The 23,660-nt window shown below is 42.8% G+C and overlaps 2 protein-coding genes across 5 annotated transcripts in view; one reads left to right on the forward strand and one right to left on the reverse strand.

The window, feature by feature from the left end:
• Positions 1-19,851, reverse strand: part of PPARD (peroxisome proliferator activated receptor delta) — a 98,460-nt gene extending 78,609 nt beyond the window's left edge. Inside the window, exon 1 of the mRNA XM_075264328.1 lies at positions 19,763-19,851. The gene's annotated coding sequence lies outside the window, so the exon portion shown is untranslated. The remainder of the gene's footprint in view (positions 1-19,762) is intronic.
• Positions 19,852-20,025: 174 nt separating this feature from the next.
• Positions 20,026-23,660, forward strand: part of ANKS1A (ankyrin repeat and sterile alpha motif domain containing 1A) — a 232,048-nt gene continuing 228,413 nt past the window's right edge. For all 4 annotated transcript variants that reach the window (XM_075264255.1, XM_075264256.1, XM_075264258.1 and 1 more), the window contains exon 1: positions 20,026-20,213. In XM_075264255.1, the coding sequence (XP_075120356.1) occupies positions 20,041-20,213 (173 nt within the window). In that variant the 5' untranslated portion in view covers positions 20,026-20,040. The remainder of the gene's footprint in view (positions 20,214-23,660) is intronic.

Genomic DNA, 23,660 nt, shown 5'->3' on the forward strand with positions numbered 1-23,660 from the left:
GAGCCGAGGTGAAGTGCGACTTCACAGAAGCATCGCTAGGCCACGCCCCCTGAAGCATAGATTTAGATGGTTCGGTTTTTGACACTTTTACAGAGCTCCTGAAATGCCAGTAAAGTGAAATCCCCCAACATTTGACACAATTTTGGAAACTACACCCCCTAAGGAATTTATCATGGAGTAAAGTGAGCATTTTTAACCCCTAAGTGTTGCTATAATTTATTATCCATAAATGGATAGGCAGCTGATTATGAAAGGTGAAAACTGCATTTTTTCTAGGGATACGTCATTTCATTGTGAAATATGTTGTGCCTGGCTTGTATCAGAGACCAACGCTCCAAAAGCAGTTGTGCACAGGATACCCGCTTAGCAGTTTTTGAAGTTTGTGTCTCTGCTGACATAAGCTGGGCGTATCATACTGTATAAGGCACTGAAATGCCATATATATGGAAAAATTGCAATTTTCACTTTTTTATTATCAGCTGTGTATTCATTTCTGGAACTTAAATTAATGCAACATTCAAGGGTTAAAAATGCTCGCTACCCCACTTGATAAATCCATTCAGGGGTGTAGTTTCCAAAATGGGGACACATGCCTGTGGATTGCACTTTAGTGGCCATTTAGCAGTTCTGCAAAGGTGATGTCCAAAAACCAAACTGTGCTCAAAAAACCAAAATAGTGCTCCTTCCCTTCTGTACCCAGCCATGCCCAAACAGCACTTTATACCCACATATAACATTGTTAATTACATTATCCTGGGTATACCAGTGAATACCAGTGTATACTGGTGTATACCAGTGTAGGCACATACAGTGCCTACAAGTAGTATTCAACCCCCTGCAGATTTAGCAGGTTTACACATTCTGAATTAACTTGGCATTGTGACATTTGGACTGTAGATCAGCCTGGAAGTGTGAAATGCACTGCAGCAAGAAAGAATGTTATTTCTTTGTTTAATTTTTTTTTTAAATTGTGAAATGTTTATTCAGAGGGTCATTTATTATTCAACCCCTCAAACCACCAGAATTCTGTTTGGTTCCCCTAAAGTATTAAGAAGTAGTTCAGGCACAAAGAACAATGAGCTTCACATGTTTGGATTAATTATCTCTTTTTCCAGCCTTTTCTGACTATTTAAGACCCTCCCCAAACTTGTGAACAGCACTCATACATGGTCAACATGGGAAAGACAAAGGAGCATTCCAAGGCCATCAGAGACAAGATCATGGAGGGTCACAAGGCTGGCAAGGGGTACAAAACCCTTTCCAAGGAGTTGGGCCTACCTGTCTCCATTGTTGGGAGCATCATCCGGAAGTGGAAGGCTTATGGAACTACTGTTAGCCTTCCACGGCCTGGACAGCCTTTGAAAGTTTCCTCCCGTGCCGAGGCCAGGCTTGTCCGAAGAGTCAAGGCTAACCCAAGGACAACAAGGAAGGAGCTCCGGGAAGATCTCATGGCAGTGGGGACATTGGTTTCAGCCAATACCATAAGTAACGTACTCCACCGCAATGGTCTCCGTTCCAGATGAGCCCGTAAGGTACTTTTACTTTCAAAGCGTCATGTCAAGGCTCGTCTACAGTTTGCTCATGATCACTTGGAGGTCTCTGAGACAGACTGGTTCAAGGTTCTCTGGTCTGATGAGACCAAGATCGAGATCTTTGGTGCCAACCACACACGTGACGTTTGGAGACTGGATGGCACTGCATACGACCCCAAGAATACCATCCCTACAGTCAAGCATGGTGGTGGCAGCATCATGCTGTGGGGCTGCTTCTCAGCCAAGGGGCCTGGCCATCTGGTCCGCATCCATGGGAAGATGGATAGCACAGCCTACCTGAAGATTTTGGCCAAGAACCTCCGCTCCTCCATCAAGGATCTTAAGATGGGTCGTCATTTCATCTTCCAACAAGACAACGACCCAAAGCACACAGCCAAGAAAACCAAGGCCTGGTTCGAGAGGGAAAAAATCAAGGTGTTGCAGTGGCCTAGTCAGTCTCCTGACCTTAACCCAATTGAAAACTTGTGGAAGGAGCTCAAGATTAAAGTCCACATGAGACACCCAAAGAACCTAGATAACTTGGAGAAGATCTGCATGGAGGAGTGGGCCAAGATAACTCCAGAGACCTGTGCCGGCCTGATCAGGTCTTATAAAAGACGATTATTAGCTGTAATTGCAAACAAGGGTTATTCCAAAAAATATTAAACCTAGGGGTTGAATAATAATTGAGCCACACTTTTATGTTTAAAATTTATTAAAATTTAACTGAGCAACATAACTTTTTGGTTTGTAAGATTTATGCATCTGTTAATAAATCCTGCTCTTGTTTGAAGGCTCTAACTTATTTGCATCTTATCAAACCTGCTAAATCTGCAGGGGGTTGAATACTACTTGTAGGCACTGTATGGGCATAAACTGCATTTTGGGTACACAGCAGGACGCAGATGTGAAGGAGCGCTATGTATTTTTGGAGCATAGATTGTTGGTTTTTGGATGCCATGTCACGTTTGCAGAAACTGTATAATTGCCTCTACACAATTAGACAACTTCTTGGGGAATTCCAAGTTACTGGCACCTCCAGGGCTCTGCAAAAACAACATGGTGCCCAAAAAGTCCCTCAAACTCTTTACTCCAAAAGCTAAAAAGAGCAGTGCTCCTTCCCTTCTGAGTCCTGCTGTGTGCCTGAACAGGAACTTATGCCCACATATACAACTTTTCTGTAGCCAGGACAGCCCACTTAATAGTTTTATGAGTGCGTCTCTCTGATAACACAAAGTGGGCCTAATATATTGGGCACTGAAATCGCATTTATGATTCGAAAATTGCAATTATCTTTCTGTACCATTTGTTGTGCAGTACCATTTGTAAAAGCCTGTTTGGTCAAAATGTGTGGGGGCCACTATGGAACTTATAATACTGTGTGGCATATAACACTGTGTGTAGGCCACTGTGAAGCATATAATACTGTCTGAGGGCCACTGTGGAGCACATTGAATTGCCTAGGGCAGACCTGGCCAAAGTCCGGCTCCCGGGCCATATCCGGCCCTCTGACTGATTCAGCCTGGCCCGCACAGCTTTGACTAGGGAGGCATGTCTAGGGGGCGTGTCAGTGTCGGCAGAAGATGGAGACATGTGAGTGTGTCATAAGGTACTGAAAGATGTAAGGTGAGATACAGGGTGGAGAGTGTGTGTCTATATGTGTCTGTCTGTCTATATGTGTGTGTCTGTATGTGTGTCTATATGTGTCTGTCTGTCTATATTTGTGTGTCTGTATGTGTGTATGTCTATATGTGTCTGTCTATATGTGTGTCTGTCTGTCTATATGTGCCTGTCTGTATGTGTCTGTCTGTGTATGTCTCAATAACTAGGGGCAGAGATGGAAGTGGAATGTTATACTAGGGCAGAGATGGCAGCTGGAGGGGGGGACATGAAACTGGGGGAGAGATGAAGGGGGGATATGAAATGGGGAAAATAAAGGGGGATATGAAAGTGAGGGAGAAATGGAGGGGGGGACATGAAACTGGGGGTAGATGAAGAGGGCACTTAGACTGGGGGGGCATTAAACCGTGGAGAAAGCTGTAGGGGGACCTGTCTGCCTCTAGTTGCCCCCAGTTTAATGTCACCCTCCAGCTACCCCTACGGTTTAATGTCTGCTTCCCGATTTTAATGTCCCCCTCTAGTTGCCCCCAGTTTCATGTCCCGCTCCAGCTGTCAATTTATTGCCTCCCTCCATCTACCCCCACTGTTTAATGTCCCCCTCCAGCTGCTCCAGTTTTGTGTCCCCTCTAGTTTCCACCAGTTTATACTGGGGCACCAGGAGAGGGACTTAATACTGTGGGGCAGTTGGAAGGGAACATTATAATGTGGGGGCATATTATGTACGGGTGACTGTAGGAGGTTTATACTTTGTGGGGGCACATGGAAAGATGATTGGGAATGGGCGGAGTCAGCGTAGAAGTGGGTGGAGCTAAATTTGCCGTGACACGACCCTCTAGCATAGGTTCAATTTCCTATATGGCCCCATGGGAAAATTAATTGCCTACCCTAGCCTAGGGGCTACTTTGGAGTGCGTTGTACTGTGTGGGGGCCACTTTGGAGCACATAATACTGTCTGGGGGCCACTGTGGGACACCTTGGAGCTTATAATACTGTGTGTATTTGTATATAATACTGTGTGTATACTGTGGAGTATTTTGTTCCTTTTGTTTCTATTGTTAAGCATGGACAATGACTCAAGACCTGGAGTCTTTCCTGTGTACACGTGCCTGTTACCATCCCCCCAGTAGCTAAGGACAGCATGGACACCATGTGGGATGGAGGAGAAACCTACATGGATGTGTGGATTTCTTCTTTTCAAGGAGATGATTTTTGGCGTCTATTGCTGATGTGTGAAGATGCTACAGCTGACTGGTATTTCTTTCTTTTACTGTGGACACGTGGGACTCTGTTACAACCTGGGAACCTACCATCACCCACCTACCCCATGTATTTATGGAAGCTTGGCAAGAGAGCAGCAGCCTGTCTACCTGGATGGCTTCCGAGCTCTCTGGGCAGTAGAACACAGTGGATAGAAGAAAGGAAGAGGAGGGCTTGTGATGAAGGATATTTGGGGCATTTTTTTTGTGGTTAATGGACAATAGTGCTGATGCAAGATCCCGAACTATCAGCTGTGACCATGAGATCTCACTACTTACCAAAGGAATTACCACATGTTTATCGTGATAGCTGCATATGTCCCCACCTCTGCAAAATTTTTTTTTTTTTTAATGCCTGTTATATCTACATGCTGTGACCCCCTCCTCATTCCTACAACCACATTCGGCTGTATTATTAACATCACTTCACACAGAGAACTAAAATGATCCTGCAGTGTGTCTGTGTTTGTTTCTTTTTAGTTACTATGATTCCTAGGATTTCTCTATCTGCCATGAGCTTGTATGTGTTTTTCTCTCTTGTTATATACTACTGTACCATCTATGAAACTGTATCACTGAAATTTCCCCATTGTGGGACTATTAAAGGATTATCTTATCTTATATATATATTATAGGTGCCCCACTACTGGATTACAAGACACATGGAAACAGAACAAGAGAGATGGTAAAATATACAGTGCATGACAATTCCAGTTATAATGTCTGCAATTCCCATATAAAGATACTGCATATACAGTGGGGCAAAAAAGTATTTAGTTAGTCACCAATAGTGCAAGTTCCACCACTTAAAAAGATGAGAGGCGTCTGTAATTTACATCATAGGTAGACCTCAACTATGAGAGACTAAATGAGAAAACAAATCCAGAAAATCACATTGTCTGATTTTGTAATAATTTATTTTCAAATTATGGTGGAAAATAAGTATTTGGTCAGTAACAAAATTTCATCTCAATACTTTGTTATATATCCTTTGTTGGCAATGACAGAGGTCAAACGTTTTCTGTAAGTCTTCACAAGGTTGGCACACACTGTTGTTGGTATGTTGGCCCATTCCTCCATGCAGATCTCCTCTAGAGCAGTGATGTTTTGGGGCTGTCGCTTGGCAACACGGACTTTCAACTCCCTCCAAAGGTTTTCTATAGGGTTGAGATCTAGAGACTGGCTAGGCCACTCCAGGACCTGATCACTGTATATGATGTGGGCAAGTACACACAGAAGCTCATAAGACACGCATGAGTATATAAATTACTGGTCCAGAAAAAGGTTGTAGCTCCTGCATTCCAGCGCAGTTCCAAGAGGTGAAAGGAGGTGTAAGGTTCTGTCGTGCAACCCCCTGAGTCCGTTGAGACAATATTGCATCTGTTTTGTTCATGTGGCTGGAAGTAAGACACACGTACAATTAGTGCAACAAAAGAGAGAATCCAGCAAAAACTTTCTTCCAAATAAAAACTTTCTTTTCTTTATTTAAATCAGCATATTAAAACATATAAACTCCAAGGGAAAAAAATTGAACATGAGACATAGTAGTCAGAGACTGACGCGTTTCGAACTTAGCGTTCTTAGTCGTAGTCTGGTGTTTACTGAGACAAACTAGTTCATATATACCCTGGAAATCATGTGTGAATAATCAACACAATTACAAAAACTTCTAACAACACGTGTATATACTGATATACTGAAAACATTCTTTAAAAACACACAACGGACATACTATGTAAAACACATTGAGATCATATGCACAGATATTCTTTTAACATGGATAAGTTAACACGGATAGTTTAACAAATAGAGGAAAAGAGAATCAAATATGGCACAAATATGGCGAAATTGCGGTCCCAGCCATAGTGCGGGCATTGCAATTTCGCGCATGCGCAGTACGTTCGGCAATCTTCGCCGAACAGAGCGTACTGCGCAGGCGTCCGACAGGACGCTGAAGAAGGAAGGGGAGGATACCCAAGACCATAGAGGCGGCGCTGCGGTCGGTTTTCGAGCTGCAATGGGGACGCCCCCATCGCTGCGAGATAACTAATTAGCATACCGGTACAAACCGGTATTTTGAACGAACGGCGCGGCGGAGAGCACTTCCAATGGTAGGAGACGAATAGCCTTTCTAAAGGCTATTCCGACGTGTTAACTAGAAAAAAATGTGTTTTAGTGGTAGAATCCCTTTAAACCATAGGGTGAACGAGTGTTTAATTTGAGAATCCATGATGCTTCCTTTAATCTTAGGAAGCGTTCACAATTACCACCCCTAAGAGTATGTATCAGTATGTCTTTTTAGAATGGGAGGAAATCCACGCAAACAAGGGGAGAACATACAAACTCCTTGCAGATGTTGTTCCTGGCGGGGTTCGAACCAGTGCTAATCATTGACCACGAAGTCAAGATTTATTTATTTTCCTGTTTTTTTTTTTCAAAATAAACCAGTTTGCTGCAAATTTTGTGTCCCTGTTTTGACTGTTTGGGTCCACACCACTGCTTGTTCTGAGTTAACCTCCCCACAGCGGACACGCATGGTTCTGTCCCATCAGGGCTAGCACCCAAAAGATAGTGAAGGGCAATTAGGTGTAACAAGCTTGAAATAAAGGTAAAAACAAGTAAAACTGGGGCAACACGGTGGCTCAGTGGTTAGCACTGCAGCCTTGCAGTGCTGGAGTCCTGGGTTCAAATCCCACCAGGAACAACATCTGCAAGGAGTTTGTATGTTCTCCCTGTGTTTGCGTGGATTTCCTCCCATTCTACAAAGATATATCAATAGGGAAAAAAAACAACAACAACAAAAGTAAAACTGGTGAGCCACCTTGGTAAACTATAGAAGGGGCAATATTAGTAACACAGGGAGAGGTACATAATGAAGCCTTGACTGGAACTCGAGCAGGAGAACATAGTTAACTGAGGAAGAAGCAAAGTCCATATTACAGTAAAAATAATAATAAAGCCCAATTGCCACATTAACCGGTTAAGGACCGCTGGCCGTAAATTTACGGCCAGCAGTCCTGGTCTCTAAGACCAGCCGATAGTAAATTTACGGCCGGTCTTCAGAGACTCACTAGGTGGGGGGTGGAGAGGGCAGGGGTTAGGTGTTACTAACACCCATCCACCCCCTCAATAACGTTCAGTCGGACTCAGTTCCGACTGAACGTTTTAACCCTTTCGATCGTGCCGTGAAACATCACGGCGCGATCGAAAGGGATCCGCCGAAGATTGAAGCTGATCGGCACCCCCCGCGGCGAGATCGGGGGGTGCCGATGTCAGTAGAAGGTAGTCTGGGGTCTGGCCAGTGACCCCAGACTACCGGAGCCCCACATACCTGGTTGATCCTGCCGACCGATGGAGGAAGTGAGCGATGCAGCTCACTTCCTCTGCAGCTTGCAGGACACGAGCAGGTTTGTGTCATGCTCGTGTCCTGTCTGCTATTGTGCAGATTCAGTTGATGCTTTCATCAAAGCATCAACTGATTGAAGTGTCCTAAATGGACACATGAAAAAGTTAAAAAAAAAAAAGTTAAAAAAAAATAAAGTGTATGAAAAAAGTAATAAAGTTATAAAGCCCAAAAATCCCTTTTTCTCTATACAAAATGAATTATATAAAAAAAGTACTAAAAATTAATAAAAACAATGCAAATTTGGTATCGCCGCGTCCGTAACAACCTGTACAATAAAACTGAAATTATATTTAATGTATATGGTGTACAGCTGAAAAAAAAAAACGGAAAAAACCCGCCAGAAGTAATGATTTTTCACCATATCACCTTACAAAATATGCTATAAAAAGTGATCAAAAAATCATATGCACCCCACAACAGTACCAATAAAAAGCGCAGGTTGTCCCGCAAAAAATAAGCCCTCAACCAACACTGTCAACCGAAAAATAAAAATGTTACGCCTCTCAGAAGATGGCGATGCAAAAATCACTGATTTATGTCCCCAAATGTGTTTTTGTTCTGCAGAATTAGTATCGCATAAAAAAATACTATAAATGAGGTATCGCCGTAACCGTACCGACCCGCAGAATAAAGGCTACATGTTACTTATACTGTACGCTGCATGGCGCAAAATTTAAAGGGTACAACTCAATGCCAGGATTGATTTTTTATTTTTTTTTTAAATCCAGCAAGAAAGAGTTAATAAAATGTATTCAGTATGTTGTAGGCACCCAAAAATGGTGTCATTACAAAATACATCACATCCCGCAAACAACAAGCCCTTATATGGCCGCGTCACCAAAAGAATAAAGAAAATATAGCATCTAGTAATGTGAAGACAAAAAAAACCAAAATCGCCAAATTATTAGAATACAACTGGCGGCGTCAGGAAGGGAATGTATAAGCAGTGTGAGCGAATATCAGTGGACACCCCAGATTTACAGCTTATGAGGGAACAGACACCAGAAGTGACCCCCAAAGTGACCCCCAGAGTGACTCCCCCAATCATAGGAGCTACTGGGACATAGTAGGGAATTTGGTGTCTGCAATGTTCTCCGCACCGCTTATATATTCCCTCTTCGCCATCCGCCGTGCAGTCACGTCCGGATACTAATACTCACTACACCCCCTGATAAATTCTTTGAGGGGTGCAGTTTTCAAAATGGGGTCACTCCTTTGGGGAATCCACTTTTCTGGTACCTTACAGGCTCTACAAACATGACATGGCGTCCAGATACCAAACATCTGAATCTGTACTCCAAAAGCCTCATCGCGCTCCTTCCCTTCTGCGCCCTGCTGTGCGCCCAAACTGCAGTTTATGCCACATGTATGACATATGTATGACACTGGTGTACCCGGGATAACGGACGTAATGTCATATGTGGGTATAAACTGATATTGGGGCACAGCCAGACACAGAAGGGAAGAAGGGTTATTGGGTTTTTGGAGCGCAGACGGTTTGGTTTTTGGATGCCATGACACTTTTGCACAGCTGAAACGCCAGTAAAGTGGAATCCCCTGATATGAGACCCTATTTTGGAAACTACACCCCTGAAGGATTTATCCAGGGGTACAGAGAGCATTTTTAGCCCCCAAGTTTTGCTATAACTTATTATCCATAAATGAATACGAAGCTGATTGTGAGAGGTGAAAATGACCATTTTTCCAGGAATACATCATTTCTGTGCGTAATATATTGTGCCTGACTTGTATCAGAGATGAACGCTCTGAAAGCTGTTGTGCCCGGGATACCCGCTTACCAGTTTTTGGAGTGTCTCTGATGACATAAGTTGGGCACAACATATCGGGCACTGAAATGGCGAATCTCTGGAAATTTTTCATTTTTAACTTCTCATTATCAGTTGCGATTTCATTTCTGGAAACTAAATAAATGCAACACTCAAGGGTTAAAAATTCTCGCTACACCACTTGATAAATCCCATCAGTGGGCTAGTGTCCAAAATAGGGTGACATGTCTGCGGATTCCACTTTATTGACAATTCAGGGGCTTTGCAAAAGTGACGTCCAAAAACCAAACTGTGCTCCAGAAACCAAAATAGCGCTCCTTCCCTTCTGCGCCCTGCTGTGTACCCAAACTACAGTTTATGCCACATGTATGACACTGGTGTACCCGGGATAACGGACGTAATGTCATATGTGGGTATAAACTGATATTAGGGCACATGTATGACACTGGTGTACCCGGGATAACGTACGTAATGTCATAAGTGGTTATAAACTGATATTAGGGCACAGACGGACACAGAAGGGTTATTGGGTTTATGGAGCACAGATGGTTTGGTTTTTGGATGCCATGACACTTTTGCAGAGACCCTAAACTTGCCCCTACAAAATGGGGTTTACAGTTACCTCCAGGTCTCTCCAAAAGGAACATGGCCCCCAGAAAGTCCCTCTAAATCTGTACCCCAAAAGCTAAAAAGTGCAGTGCTCCTTCCCTTCTGAGCCCTGCTGTGTGCCCAAGCAGCAGTTTACACCCACATATATCATTTTTTGCCCCTCGGGATGGCCCCTTAATAGTTTTAGGAGTGCAGGTCTCTGACAACACAAAGTGGGTGCAACGTATTGGGCACCGAAATGGCATATTTCTTTCAAAATTTCAATTTTCATTTTGGACATTCATTTTTTGGAAGCATTTTAGGCACAAAATGATAATACCCCTTGATTCATTCCATGACAGGTGTAGTTTATAAAATGGGGTCACTTTTGAGGGGTTTCCATTGTATTGGTACTTTAGGGGCTCAGCAAATGTGACATGGCACCTCAAAACTATTCCAGCCACATCTGCCCTCCAAAATCCAAATACCTCTCTTTCCATTCTGAGCCTCACCATGTACCCATACAGCAGATTATGGCCACATATGGGGTATTGCCGTGTTCAGGAGAAATTTTGTAACAAACTGTGGGGGGCTTTTAATTTTTTAACTACTTGCAAAATTAAAAATATGGCGCTAAATGGACGATACATTGTGAAAAAAAAGTAATTTTTCATTTTTACGCCCCAATGTTAATAAAATCTGTGAAACAGCTGTGAGGCCAAAATGCTCACTCTACCCCTAGATAAATTCTATGAGTGGTGTAGTTTCCAAAATGGGGTCACTTATAGGGGGTTTCCACTGTATTGATACTTTAGGGGCTCTGCAAATGCGACATGGGACTTGAAAAATATTCCAGCAAAATCTGTCCTTCAAAATTAAAATAGCGCTTTCCATTCTGAGCCCCACCATGTTCCCATACAGCAGATTATGGCCACATATGGGGCATTTCTGTGTTCAGGAGAAATTGTTTAACGAACTTTATGGAGCTTTTTCTCCTTTATCCTCTTGTGAAAATGAAAAATTTGGGGCTAAATTGACAGTTTATTGGAAAAAAAGTAATTTTTCATTTTCATGCCCCAATGTTAATAAAATCTGTGAAACAGCTGTAGGGTCAAAATGCTCACTATACCCTTTCATATGTTCTTTGGGGGGTGTAGTTTCCAAAATGGGGTCACTTTTAGGGGGTTTCCACTGTATTGGTTCTCTAGGGGCTCTGCTAATGCGACATGGCACCTAAAATTATTCCAGCAAAATCTGCCATCCAAAAGCCAAATAGCGCTCCTTCCATTCTGAGCCCCGCCATGTACCCATACAGCAGAATATGGCCACACATGGGGTATTGCCGTGTTCAGGAGAAATTTTTTAACAAACTGTGGGGGGCTTTTATTCCTTTATCCCCTTGTGAAAATTAAAACTTTGGGGATAAAGTGACATTTTAGTAATTTTTCATTTACACATCCCAATGTTAGTAAAATCTGTGGAATAACTGTAGGGTCAAAATGCTGACTATACCCCTTGATGAATTCTGTGAGGGGTGTAGATTCTAAAATGGGGTCACTTTTGGAGGGTTTCCATTGTTTTGGTACTCTAGGGTCTCTGCAAATGAGGCATGGTGCCTGAAAATTATTCCAGCAAAATCTGCTGTTCACACACCCAGTGTCGCTCCTTCCCTTCCATGCACTGCTGTGTACCCAAAAATCAGTTTACGCCCACATGTGGGGTATTTCTGTGTACGGGAGAAATTGCATAACAAAATGTGAGATGCATTTTCTCCTTTAACCCTTTGTGAATGTGTTAATTTTAGGTCTAAATGAATGTATTAATGAAAAAAAATGAAATGTCTAAATTTCACTTCCATATTATGTTTATTCTTATGAAAAACTTAAAGGGTTAACAAACATCCCAAATGCTGTTTTGAATAATTTGAGGGGTGTAGTTTTGAAAATGGGGTGATTTATGGGGGTTTCTATTATATAGGCCTTTATAATTCCTTACAGAACTGAAGCGGTCCCTAAAAAATTGGTTTGGAGAATTTTCTTGCAAATCTAGAAAATCGCTGTTACACTTGTAAGCCTTGTAACGTCCAAAATAAATTAAAAGACAATCAAAAGATGATGCCGATATAAAGCAGAGATATGGGAGATAATATTTATTCATGTATTTGGGTGGTATGACTATCTGCCTGAAAAGCAGAGAATTTCACATTTTGAAAATTGCAATTTTTTCAAAATTTCCATCAAATTTCCTAGTTTTTTTATAAATAAATACAAAAATATTGATTAATATTTACCACTAACATGAAGTATAATGTGTTACGAAAAAAACAATCTCAAAATCATTTGTGTAAGTTAAACCGTCTCAAAGTTATTGCCATTTAAAGTGACACATGTCAGTTTTGAAAAAAAAGGCCTGGTCTTTAACATACTTTTGGGCCTGGTCCTTAACCGGTTAAAGGGGTTGACTAACACCCCCCCCCATACCATCATAGATGCTGGCTATTGAACTTTGCACTGACAGCAATCCGACAGTCCTTTTTTCTAAAACAATTTGAAATGGACTGGTAAGACCCCAGGATACTTCATGCTCTTGGGTCCCTTTATATGGTGGACTGTTGGCAAAAATTTAATGGGAATGAAAGGAGATACACATATTTCTCCCCCATGCACCATCATTGCACTAGGATAAATTGGATATTTGCTTCCACTTCTCTCCTTCCAACATTTACCTATGCTCACCTTATAAGTGTGCCTGATCAGATCATAACCTTGACTTCAATTTAGAACTCACAGCTAAATTCCCTTAAATATGGTATCTAAATAAGTCCCTACTTATACTTACCAACCCAAGTATTAAACAGCGGCTTTTGATGGAGCATAAAGTGTCTGATACAAACCCAGCTTATTACAGGCTTGCCCATAAATCTACTTTTAGAGGGGACTTTTTTAGCAAAAGTTACTCAGTTTAAGTGGGAATGGACTAAAGTACAATTGCAACTGGAATATAGTCTTCTTAAATTAGAACTAGCCAATCAGACTCAGCCTTCTAGGTAAATTCTTTTAAAGTCTATAACTTAATGCAGTTGAGGCTCTTAAATGTTCTCAAGCCTAATCTTACAAATACGTTAACAAACTGGATAAATTGCTACCTACCAAATTGAGAGCCTGTCAGCAGATAAATATGATATACCAACAGAGGAAGCCGAAAAGCTCAGCTACCTCTAACTGCAGCTTCATATACAAACAATTCCACCAGTTGTATCAGGTATTGTACACCACTCTCACTTCAGTCCCTATAGGTATCACAGGTCATGTCCAACAAGAACTAATCACACTTTAGTTCAATCCTCTTGCATATCTGAAGCTACCAATAGACTCCCCATCCCCTATTAATATCCATTGTAGTATATGGAGGCAATGTCCCTGCCATTATCTGCCTTCAGAATTGAATTCCTGGCTATAGCCCTATGGTCTAAGCCTAGTTGCAAACGACTGTGTGTATTTTGCGGTGTTCCTTTTTTTTGGACTGTGTGTCATCAGTGTGCATTCAGCATCAGTGCTGTATGTCTGCAAAAATGGACAATGTGTCATCAGTGTGTGATCTGAGTTTGTGGATCCACAAAAAAAACCCCAAAACACAGGAGACATCTAATGATGTCCCTAACTTGTCTACAAATACCGATGGCACACTGTTGACACATGGAGTACATCCGTGTGCCGACACTGAACAGAATAGGACCTGCTCTATATATTGCAGTGTGGACTCAAAGCCCACACACTAATCCGTAGAAATAGAATAGGTCAGTGTGCTATCTGGCGAATACATGGATAGCACACTAATTTCGCCCACGGTCGTCTGCAAGGGGCTTTACCCTGATATAACTAGAATTTTTACTGGAGATCGGGAATACAAGATTAACCTATTTGCTGACGATGTTACTGTCACATTCGTGTCAGAGTCCAGACACAGAGTCTACACTTTAATACCTCTAAAAAAATTAACAGAATATATTCTGATGTCACGTGGCATCAAAGCGGAGGACACCAGCCCTCCTGATGTTGGAGGTCTTTAGATAAATTGACACTCTTATGCTGCTTGAAAGATTAATGCCACCATAACTAATACAAGATCTCATTTTGATAAGGTCTGGTTCCCCTGGATTAATAGATCAAACACCCTGGTCTGTCATATTGTGTGCAATTATAACGCCCCGAGGTGAACAATTTTGGTCTTACATCCTCTTCTTATGGTCTGTTTCCCAATTCTGGAAGTAGTGCTTTCTCAATAACTGTTGCTTGACAACCTCTCTTTCCATTTTGCCATTTTATCTACCCTGTATTGCTTTTTCTGTTATTTCTTGTTTCCTCAATAGTTTATTGTGTTACATACCTTGCTGTTCATATTGGTCTGTAAAGAATTTTATGGTACAACATATTATCTTCTATTTTGTTCTTGACATACATTTAAGATATGCAACGCCCTGTTATTGGTATTTTTTTTTTCATTTGATAAAAACCTTTGCACTATCACTATACTGTAATTGCCTATCACTGTAATAATAATAGTACTATGCTTCCCCAATATACAGCTAGTATCCAATCTTATGTTTGAGGTAATTATCCAGACATTGGAATTCCCACCAGTATTTGACCACCAAGAGTATGTTTTTGAAAGATTTTGAAATAAAAGTGTCAAAGCTGGTGTATGAGAGTGTTGTGAATTAGGTATCTCAGAAATTAACTCAGTGGCTTCATCAAGCCAGGCTTAGTTATTTATCTCTGCTATCAGAAATCTAGCTAGCTATTGTTTCTGGTGTTAACGGTATTAAACAGGACATAAACGCTTATATTGATCGGATATTGAGAAATTTTGTGATGTCATTACCAAGCTATATCTGTGATACCATTGATACCTTCAATAAATTAAAGGGCATAGAGGTGGATGACGAAACCAACCTTTCTAGCCTTGATGCTGGGGTGCCCTATAGCTCCATTCCCCATAACAAGGGGGTTGGATCAGTGGAATATTATCTGAGCAAATGTGGCATACAATATTACCCTTATAATAAGTTTATCATCCAGCTCTTGGTATTTCATCTGACCCACAATTTTTTTCTTTTTTGGAAGAAGGTTCAGTCACTAGCTTAGGGAAACTGCAATGTATAGTCCCTGTGTACTAAATTATGCAAGACTCCTCCTGGGCTGGTGGAGAGATACTACACTTTTTACGCATGGCTGGTACATGGGCAGAGATGTCATCTGTGAGCCCCCCGTGCTTTTGCAGCTTTACTCATCCAATGTAAAGGGTCACGGAAGCACAGCTTCAAAACCATGATAATGAGGAGGGAGGAGGAGAAAAATTAGAGAAATGGGGCATCTTTCTCTTCTCCATTGCTGGAGATCTCAGTTTCAGAAGCCAGTAAGGCATATGCCTCATCTGCTGAATACATTCTTTGGGATGTCTGGAAACTTTGGGTCATTTTGTATTTGTTGTATTTTTACATGTGTATAGAAACTTTATTTCTTTAAACTTGAAATTGTGGTGTATGTTATGCTTCAACAAGTACATATATGTAAAAATGTAAAATGCTAAATTTAAATTAAAGACAAAAGGACTCAACATTTAGCTATCCTTACTAATATAAATGTGAAAGTTTGCGTGTTTGGATGTTTGTTCCACAATCACGCCGCAACGGGCGAACGAATTTCACTCAAAATTTCGCACATACCTAGAATGGCACCCGGAAAAGAACATAGGCGCCTCACCATCCCCGTACATTGCCAGGTTTTGCCCACTGCGAGCACAGAATTCACGGTTGGTGTAGGCTCAAGGACTTGAGATGACGTCACGACGTCAGGCGTGGGGGCTCCGATTGGACCAGGGATGGGATGGGGTGGCAAGGAGGGGGAAAGGGGGCCTGGGGTCGCGGGTTGGTGGTGGTGGAAGGAACAAGGGAATGGTGGAGTGGGTAGGAAAAAAGGGGGGGCAGGGGGGGAGAGAAGAGGAAGGGGGCCAGCGAGGTGCAAGGTGGGGTCCATGAGGCAAAGGGGGGGGGGGGGAGGGGGAAGCCGGTGCTGCAGGTCGGTCGCGCAGGAGGTGAGGGGATGGGTAATGCTAGTATTTATATATAGATAGATCAATAAAGATTTCTACCTGCACACACAACAACTGATTCAAACTATTGTTAGAAAAAAAACAAGCAAAAAACCTGTGCTCAAAAAAACTGAGTACAGATATGTGTTCAGTAACAAATATGTCACTGACTCAGCAGTTACAGGCAAAGAAAAAGAGGGAGGGAGCACAAAGAAATAAAGAAAGAAGAATGCTCTACAAAAGGGGCTGTTGGTGAGGGGTTAAACAAAAACCTGCGGGCAACAAGTTGGAGTTGTAGACTCAAATATACACAAAACAAAATCTAGAAGGCAAAGCATACAGGGAACAGATGGAGGGAGGGTGGCAGAGGAGGATGGAGGGTGGCAGACTAAGATGAGGTGCAGAGATGGATGGAGGGTGGAAGGCAGATTGGATAGTTGGAGAGTGCAGCAAATCCCAGTGGTACCGCGGTAAAGTCACTTACAGGACAGCACAGCAACTACTTACAATTAGGAGTGATGCGAGCAAGGCAATTACTGTTAATTTGCAACAATCAGGGGTGGGTGGTACCACTATATGTCCCCCTGGTACATGGATGCTGGTTCACATAATTGGTCTGTGCTGACAAGCTACTACTGACTATTGACCGATCGGATACGACTTGCCAATAGTGGTGAACACCGTTGTGGGGGACGTGATCAAACCCCCCCCCCCAGCCTACCATCTTCTTATGGTTACCGTAATGCTCGGACACATTATTATGTGCATTTGTGTTATGTCCTTGACTATTTGTGTCTTAGGAGATTAACACATTATATTCTTTTTTGTGATATGGCCAATTGTACTTACTTTACTGTATAGATTTTAATATGAATATTAAGAGTAAAGTCTTAGTGTGCCTTTATTTCTGTGATAATAAATGCCTCTGAAATTGAATATATATATATATATATATATATATATATATATATATTATAATATATTCCAATAAAAATAGGGGTATCATATACATCAGTTTACACATTGTATAGCATAAACTATACACCTGCTTGAAGTGTTATAATCTACACTAATTAATATTAGGCTCCGTTCACACGGAGTTTACGTGTGTGCATTCTGACACGTATACACGTGTCAGAGTGTGAGTGCTCAAAACAGATCCCATTCATTTTAATGTGTTGGCTTACGGGCACTACACATTGAAATCAATGGGAGGCTTTTTTCCCTATTGCTTTCAATGTGATACGCGTGTACCTCGGTCAATGGGTGCTACCATTTTGCTCCTAGGGCGTCTAATAAATACAAAACAATTTTTAAAAAAAAGTAAAAAAAAATATATTAAAAATGAAAAAATAAAAGTTAAAATCATCCCCCTTTTCCTAGAACACACATAAAAGTACTTAAATACGGTGAAACATGTAATGCATCGGCATCCCGCTCCTGATTAGGCCCGAATGAATGGGCCTAAGCAGAAAGGTGTCTCGAGCCGTGGGATCTGCGTGAAGATAGGGCATGTCGAGTGACTCCCTTTGAAATGAATGGTAGGCATTTTTGCAGGCAGATTCCGCGTCAAAATCCACCTGGAAAAAAATCTGTGTGAACATACCCTAAGATCAGATATAAAAATTAATAAACAAAGTTACTCATACACCAGGCCTTCCAACCTTCCCAGATTCTGCAGGACATTCCCGGATTCAGAGCCCTGTCCTGCAGTTCCAGTCGGTGGGAGGTATGTCCAGAGGACGCAGATGAGTTGAACACACTTGCGAGTGAAACAGGAGGGTGAGTATAAGTGTTTTTTTTATGTTAAACATTGAGCGGGAACATGATGAAGGGGGGACATGAAACTGAGGCAGAAATGGAGGGGGGACATGAAACTTGGGGCAGAGATGGAGCGGGGACATGAAACTTGGGGCAGAGATGGAGGGGGACATGAAACTGGGGAAGAGATGGAGGGGGGAAATGAATCTAGGGGCAGAGATGGCGGAGAGGATATGCAAATGGGGTAGATGAAGGAGGGCAATTAAACTGGGTGGGGATATTAAGGGGGACATTAAACTGGGGACAACTGGAGGGGGACATTAAACTGTGGGAGTAGCTGGAGTGGGACCTGTCTTCCTCTAGTTCCCCCAATTTAATGTCACCCTCCAGCTACCCCTATGGTTTAATGTTCCCCTCTAGTTGCCCCCAGTTTAATGTCCCACTTCAGCTGCCATTAATTTATTGTCCCCCTCCAACTACTCCCACTGTTTAATGTCCCTCTCCAGCTGCCCCACTTTCATATCCCCCTCTAGTTTCCCCCTGTTTAAAGAGGACCTTTCATCAGATTGGGCACAGGCAGTTCTATATACTGCTGGAAAGCTGACAGTGCGCTGAATTCAGCGCACTGTCGGCTTTCCCGATCTGTGCCCCGGGTAAAGCGCTATCGGTCCCGGTACCGTAGCGCTTTAGTGTCAGAAGGGCGTTTCTGACAGTTAGCCAGGGACGCCCTTCTGTCCAGCAGCGCCTATCGCGCTGTACTATGGAGCGGGCAGAAACGCCCCCTCCCTCTGCTCACACAGCTCGTCCATAGATGAGTGTTATCAGGAGAGGGAGTTCCTCCCCGCTCCACAGTACAGCGCGATAGGCGCTGCTGGGCAGAAGGGCGTCCCTGGCTAAGTGTCAGAAACGCCCTTCTGACTGTGAAGAGTTACGGTACCGGCACCAATAGCTCTTCACAGAGGGAGGGGGCTCACACAGCACAGCACGATAGGCGCTGCTGGGAAGAAGGACGTTCCTGACAGACTGTCAGAAACGCCCTTCTGACTGTGAAGAGTTACGGTACCGGCACCAATAGCTCTTCACCCGGGGCACAGATCGGGAAAGCCGACAGTGCGCTGAATTCAGCGCACTGTCAGCTTTCCAGCAGTATATAGAACTGCCTGTGCCCAAATCGGTGAAAGGTCCTCTTTAAACTGGGGCACCAGGAGAGGGACTTAATACTGTGGGGCAAAAGGGAACATTATATTGTGGGGACATATAATATACAGGTCACTGTAGGAGGATTATACCGTGTGGGGCACATAAAAAAATGAATGAGAATGGGCCGAGTCAATGTAAAAGTGAACGGAACTAAATTTGCTGCACACATTTTGTCCCTCTTTCTGGTCTTCAAAAGTTGGGAGGTATGCATACACATTAAGGATCCCTTCGTCCATAGATATACAAATTTATAAAAATATTTTTCCCATATGGTGAATGGCATAACATAAAAAATCTAAAGTGCCAAACTGTTGTTTTTTTCGCCTCCAATAAATGTTTTAAAAAGCAATGAAAACATCAGATAGCCTCCAAAGTGACATAAATAAGAAGTACTTCTGGTCCCCCTAATAAAAAAAAACATCTTGTGCAGCCATGCATAAAGCAATACAAAAAAGGTTTACATATAGCTTTATCTATTGTCGTTCTAGTAATGAAGTAGTAAGCAGCTTAGCCATGGAGTACCTTGTGTCTACTTTGCTATGCTGGGTTCAATTCCGCATAGCCGTGTAGTGGGTAGGGCCAACTAATTCTGCATTGGTATTACTGTAAATTTCAACAAACTTTATTTATCACAGTCTATATAACAGTCTGCCGAGATAAGAACAGCAGACACTCGTGTCACGGCATTACGCAGACTATACACAAGAGCTTGGATTGGGGATTTGTGGAATGTGCGTGTGACGTACTTACGTTCGTCTCGGAAGTGGCGGCGGAGGCGTGGTTGCCGGGGTGACGGCGGGATGGGGAAAGAGCAGGAGCTTCTAGAAGCTGCTCGTACCGGTAACCGGGCAGCGGTAGAGCGGTTGGTAGGGGGTAAGAGATTGAGTGGGGCCGGTACAGGAGGAGCCTCGGGGGGCGGGACTGGATCCAGTGGAGGAGGGTCTGTCAGTCATCCACTAAGTAGTCTACTCAGGTAAGGTGTTTATGCTGCTAATGTTTAGCTTGTTAGTGGGGGCTCTCCCGGGCTGGTATGCTATGGGATTATTGTTGTAGCTGTGATATCTGTACTCTTGGTAACTATTCAGAATAAAATGATCTTTTTGCCTCTAGGGCAGCAGTATTCAAGTCACTTGGCTCTCTTCACTGTGAATAGTTATGGTGTCTGTGACAAAATGTAGATTTACTGTTTTGTCATTTTAGAATATGAGTCTGGTAAGGTAGATAAACTAAGGTTATGTTCACACTTACCCCAGGTGTCCATCTGGCAAAGAACTGTCAAAATTCCCTGTTTGAAAAAACCCCCAAAACTGTTGCTGCCATGATGTTTTCATGTGGCGATTTCAGTTTTTACTATATAAAAGGAATGGACGCCCGATGGGGCACACAATAGTCAGGAGGCTCCCTCAAGGTCTGCTATTATGCGTTTTTTTTTTTTCTTTCCTCTGTCCAGAAGAAGGGATTTTCTGGCGCAGATGAGAATATAGTGTAAGGCAGCACATGTAGTATTAGAATTTGTGGGGAACGCTAAAATATCTGGAAACTATGTGGGAGTACATGCTCTGTTATCTGTCCCTCCCATGAGGTGCAGGTACTTATAAGGTGTTAGATTGTGTTCAGACATAGTAGATAAAGTTCTGCGTTTTCTGTGACTATTTGTGAGATTTGTGAAAGCACAATCTGAGCACATTCTGCTGGAACAATTCCATTTAGGCGTATGGAGTTGATTATTTTCAATTACACAGTCTTTGTCAGCTGTATGTGTGTTGTATGGTTCACCACCTCCCCCCCCCTTTTTTTTTTCTTTTAATATACCCACTGTTCCCTTGGACAGCCTTTGCTTGCTTTTGTTTTACGTGCTGCTCCTTGTATTACTGTTAAGCAGGGTTCACACTAGCGTCTGTGTCCGACAGCTAGTGTCCGATGCTAATGACCGCGCAAAATCTTGCGTGGACATCAGCTTTGGACACTGGCTGTGTCCGTTACATTTTGCATTGATTTATTTGGGACATCATGTGCTTTCTTTACAGTCCGTGTCTGTCCTTAAGTGTCCATTCACAAAGATGTCCGATTTTTCAAGCGGACAGCTAAATCCTTAAGGACAGACACTGACTGTAAAGAATGCACGTGATGTCCCATTTAAATCAATGCAAAATGTAACGGACACAGCTAGTGTCCGATGCTAATGTCCGCACAAGATTGGATAGCTGTTGGACACCAACGCTAGTGTGAACGCCCCCCTAATTTACATGCAGTGAATTTCTGGACATACTACATTTCCCATAATTTATCTGCATACTCTCACTTGCTGCTGGGGGAGAGGGGAATGATATTTCAAGCATAGCATCATTGCAGCATGTGGGCGTGATGTGTTACCTGTGATTTCATTGCAAAGGAGAGAGGGGGGGGGGGTACAAAGAGTGAAAGCAAACTGGTGAATCACGAGGAATCTAGTTTGCCCACAGATTCACTGCATGTAAATAACAGTGATACAAGGAGCAGCAAATTGAATAAAACCAAGCAAAGAATGCACAAGGGAACAGTGACTATTACTACTGTGGATGTATTTGTAGATAATTTTTGAAGCTTGATAACCTCTTTAAGGTCAAGGCCACAAAGTTTAAACATGTCGCAGAATTTTCTGCACAGAATTACTACAGAGTATTCCTCTGGCAGCAAAGAAAAAAAAAATATTTGTGTGTTTCTTGCAGCTGCTCACCTGCAGTTTTCTCTGTGGCCTATATTGTACAATCTCAAATTCATTTGTAAAATCTGTAGTAGTGGTTTCTACTGAAGTGCTGGAGGACAGTTGTTGATATGGAGAGGACATAAACAGGTTTTAGCATTTTATATAGATTGTATACTACAGATTATCACAGGCTGAATATGGGATCTTAAGGTCTGGTTCACATCTGTGTTCAATGAAGTTCACTTGGCGACCCCCGAACAGAATACCAAACACATTGACAAGTGGTGTGAGTGTGGCAGCTAGTGAGTCCGACGTATATGTCTAGAAGTACACAGAAAGTGGGCCCGGCTGCCCGGAGATTGGAGTGGATAGCCCATGCTCCTGGGAAATATTCCACATTTGCAATAGGTTGGCAACAAGGATCAATCACATTCAGTTATGGTAGACAGGGATTCTATTAAAGGGATTCTAAAATTAGAATCCCGTTTTAAGCTAAATACATGTCGGAATATCCTTACCTTTAATCCTTTAATAGTACCACAGTGGGGAAATTTCAGTATGTTACAGCAGCATAGTAATACAGTTACAGGATAATACACAGTAATATCTTACGGAAATAGACACACATATGCTGAGAAGAGAAGATATACTAGGAGTCCATAGCAGGTAAGAAAGAGAAGGAAGACTTCATAGTCATATTCATTTAGTTTTCTGTGCGGGGTGATCTTCACTTGGTCTGATGTAGATTATACAGCCTGATTGCGGTTGGAAGGAAGGACCTGCGATAGCGGTCCTTCTCACACTTGGGGTGGAGCAGACAGTCACCTACAGTGCTGCCAAGTGCCATCAAGGTCCCATACATGGGGTGGGATTTGTTCTCCTGCATGGAGGTCACCACGGACAGTATCCTTCTGTCACCCACCACCTGTATTGGGTCCAGGGGGCTCCCCTGGACAGAACTGGCCCTTCTGATCAGCCTGTCAAGTCTATTTCTGTCCCTGGTTGATATACTGCTCACCACAGGCCACATTGAAAAAGATGACTAAAGCAACCACATAGTTGAAAAAGGCCCTAAGAAGTGGCCCCTGGACTCTGAAGGCCCTCAGCCTCCTGAGCAGGTAGAGCCTGCTGTGGCCCTTTCTTTGCAGCGCCTCCAGGTGATCAGACCAGTCTAATTTATTATTGAGGGGCACACCCAGGTACTTATAGGTCTTGACTATCTTGGTGCATGTTACTTGGATCTCCATCAGGGTTGGAGCTCTTCTTCATTTACTAAAGTCCACCACCATCTCCTTGGTCTTCCCAGCATTAATCCTGAGGTGGTTCAGCTGGCACCATTCAACAAAATCCTGGAAGTCTCTATCGTCACCATCAGTGATAATGCCTACTATTGCAGAGTCATCGGAGTTCTTCTGTAAGTAACAGATGGATGAGTTGTGCCTAAAGTCAGCAGTGTACAGTGTGAAGAGAAATGGGGCAAGAGCTGTACCTTGTGGTGCCCCCGTACTACAGATCAGTGTCAGACACACAGTCCCGGGCTCTCGCATAATGAGGGCGGCTTGTGAGGTAGTCTAGTATCCAGTTGGACAGGTGATGGTCCACTCCACCAAGGTTCCGCTTCTCCCTCAATAGCCCTGGCTGAATGGTGTTGAACACACTGGAGAAATCAAAGAACATTATTCTCACAGTGTTCTTGGGTTTCTCCAGGTGAGAGAGAGCTCTTTGAAGAAGGTG

Source organism: Leptodactylus fuscus, chromosome 2, assembly GCF_031893055.1.
Source record: "Leptodactylus fuscus isolate aLepFus1 chromosome 2, aLepFus1.hap2, whole genome shotgun sequence".
NCBI classification, from domain to species: Eukaryota; Metazoa; Chordata; class Amphibia; order Anura; family Leptodactylidae; genus Leptodactylus; species Leptodactylus fuscus.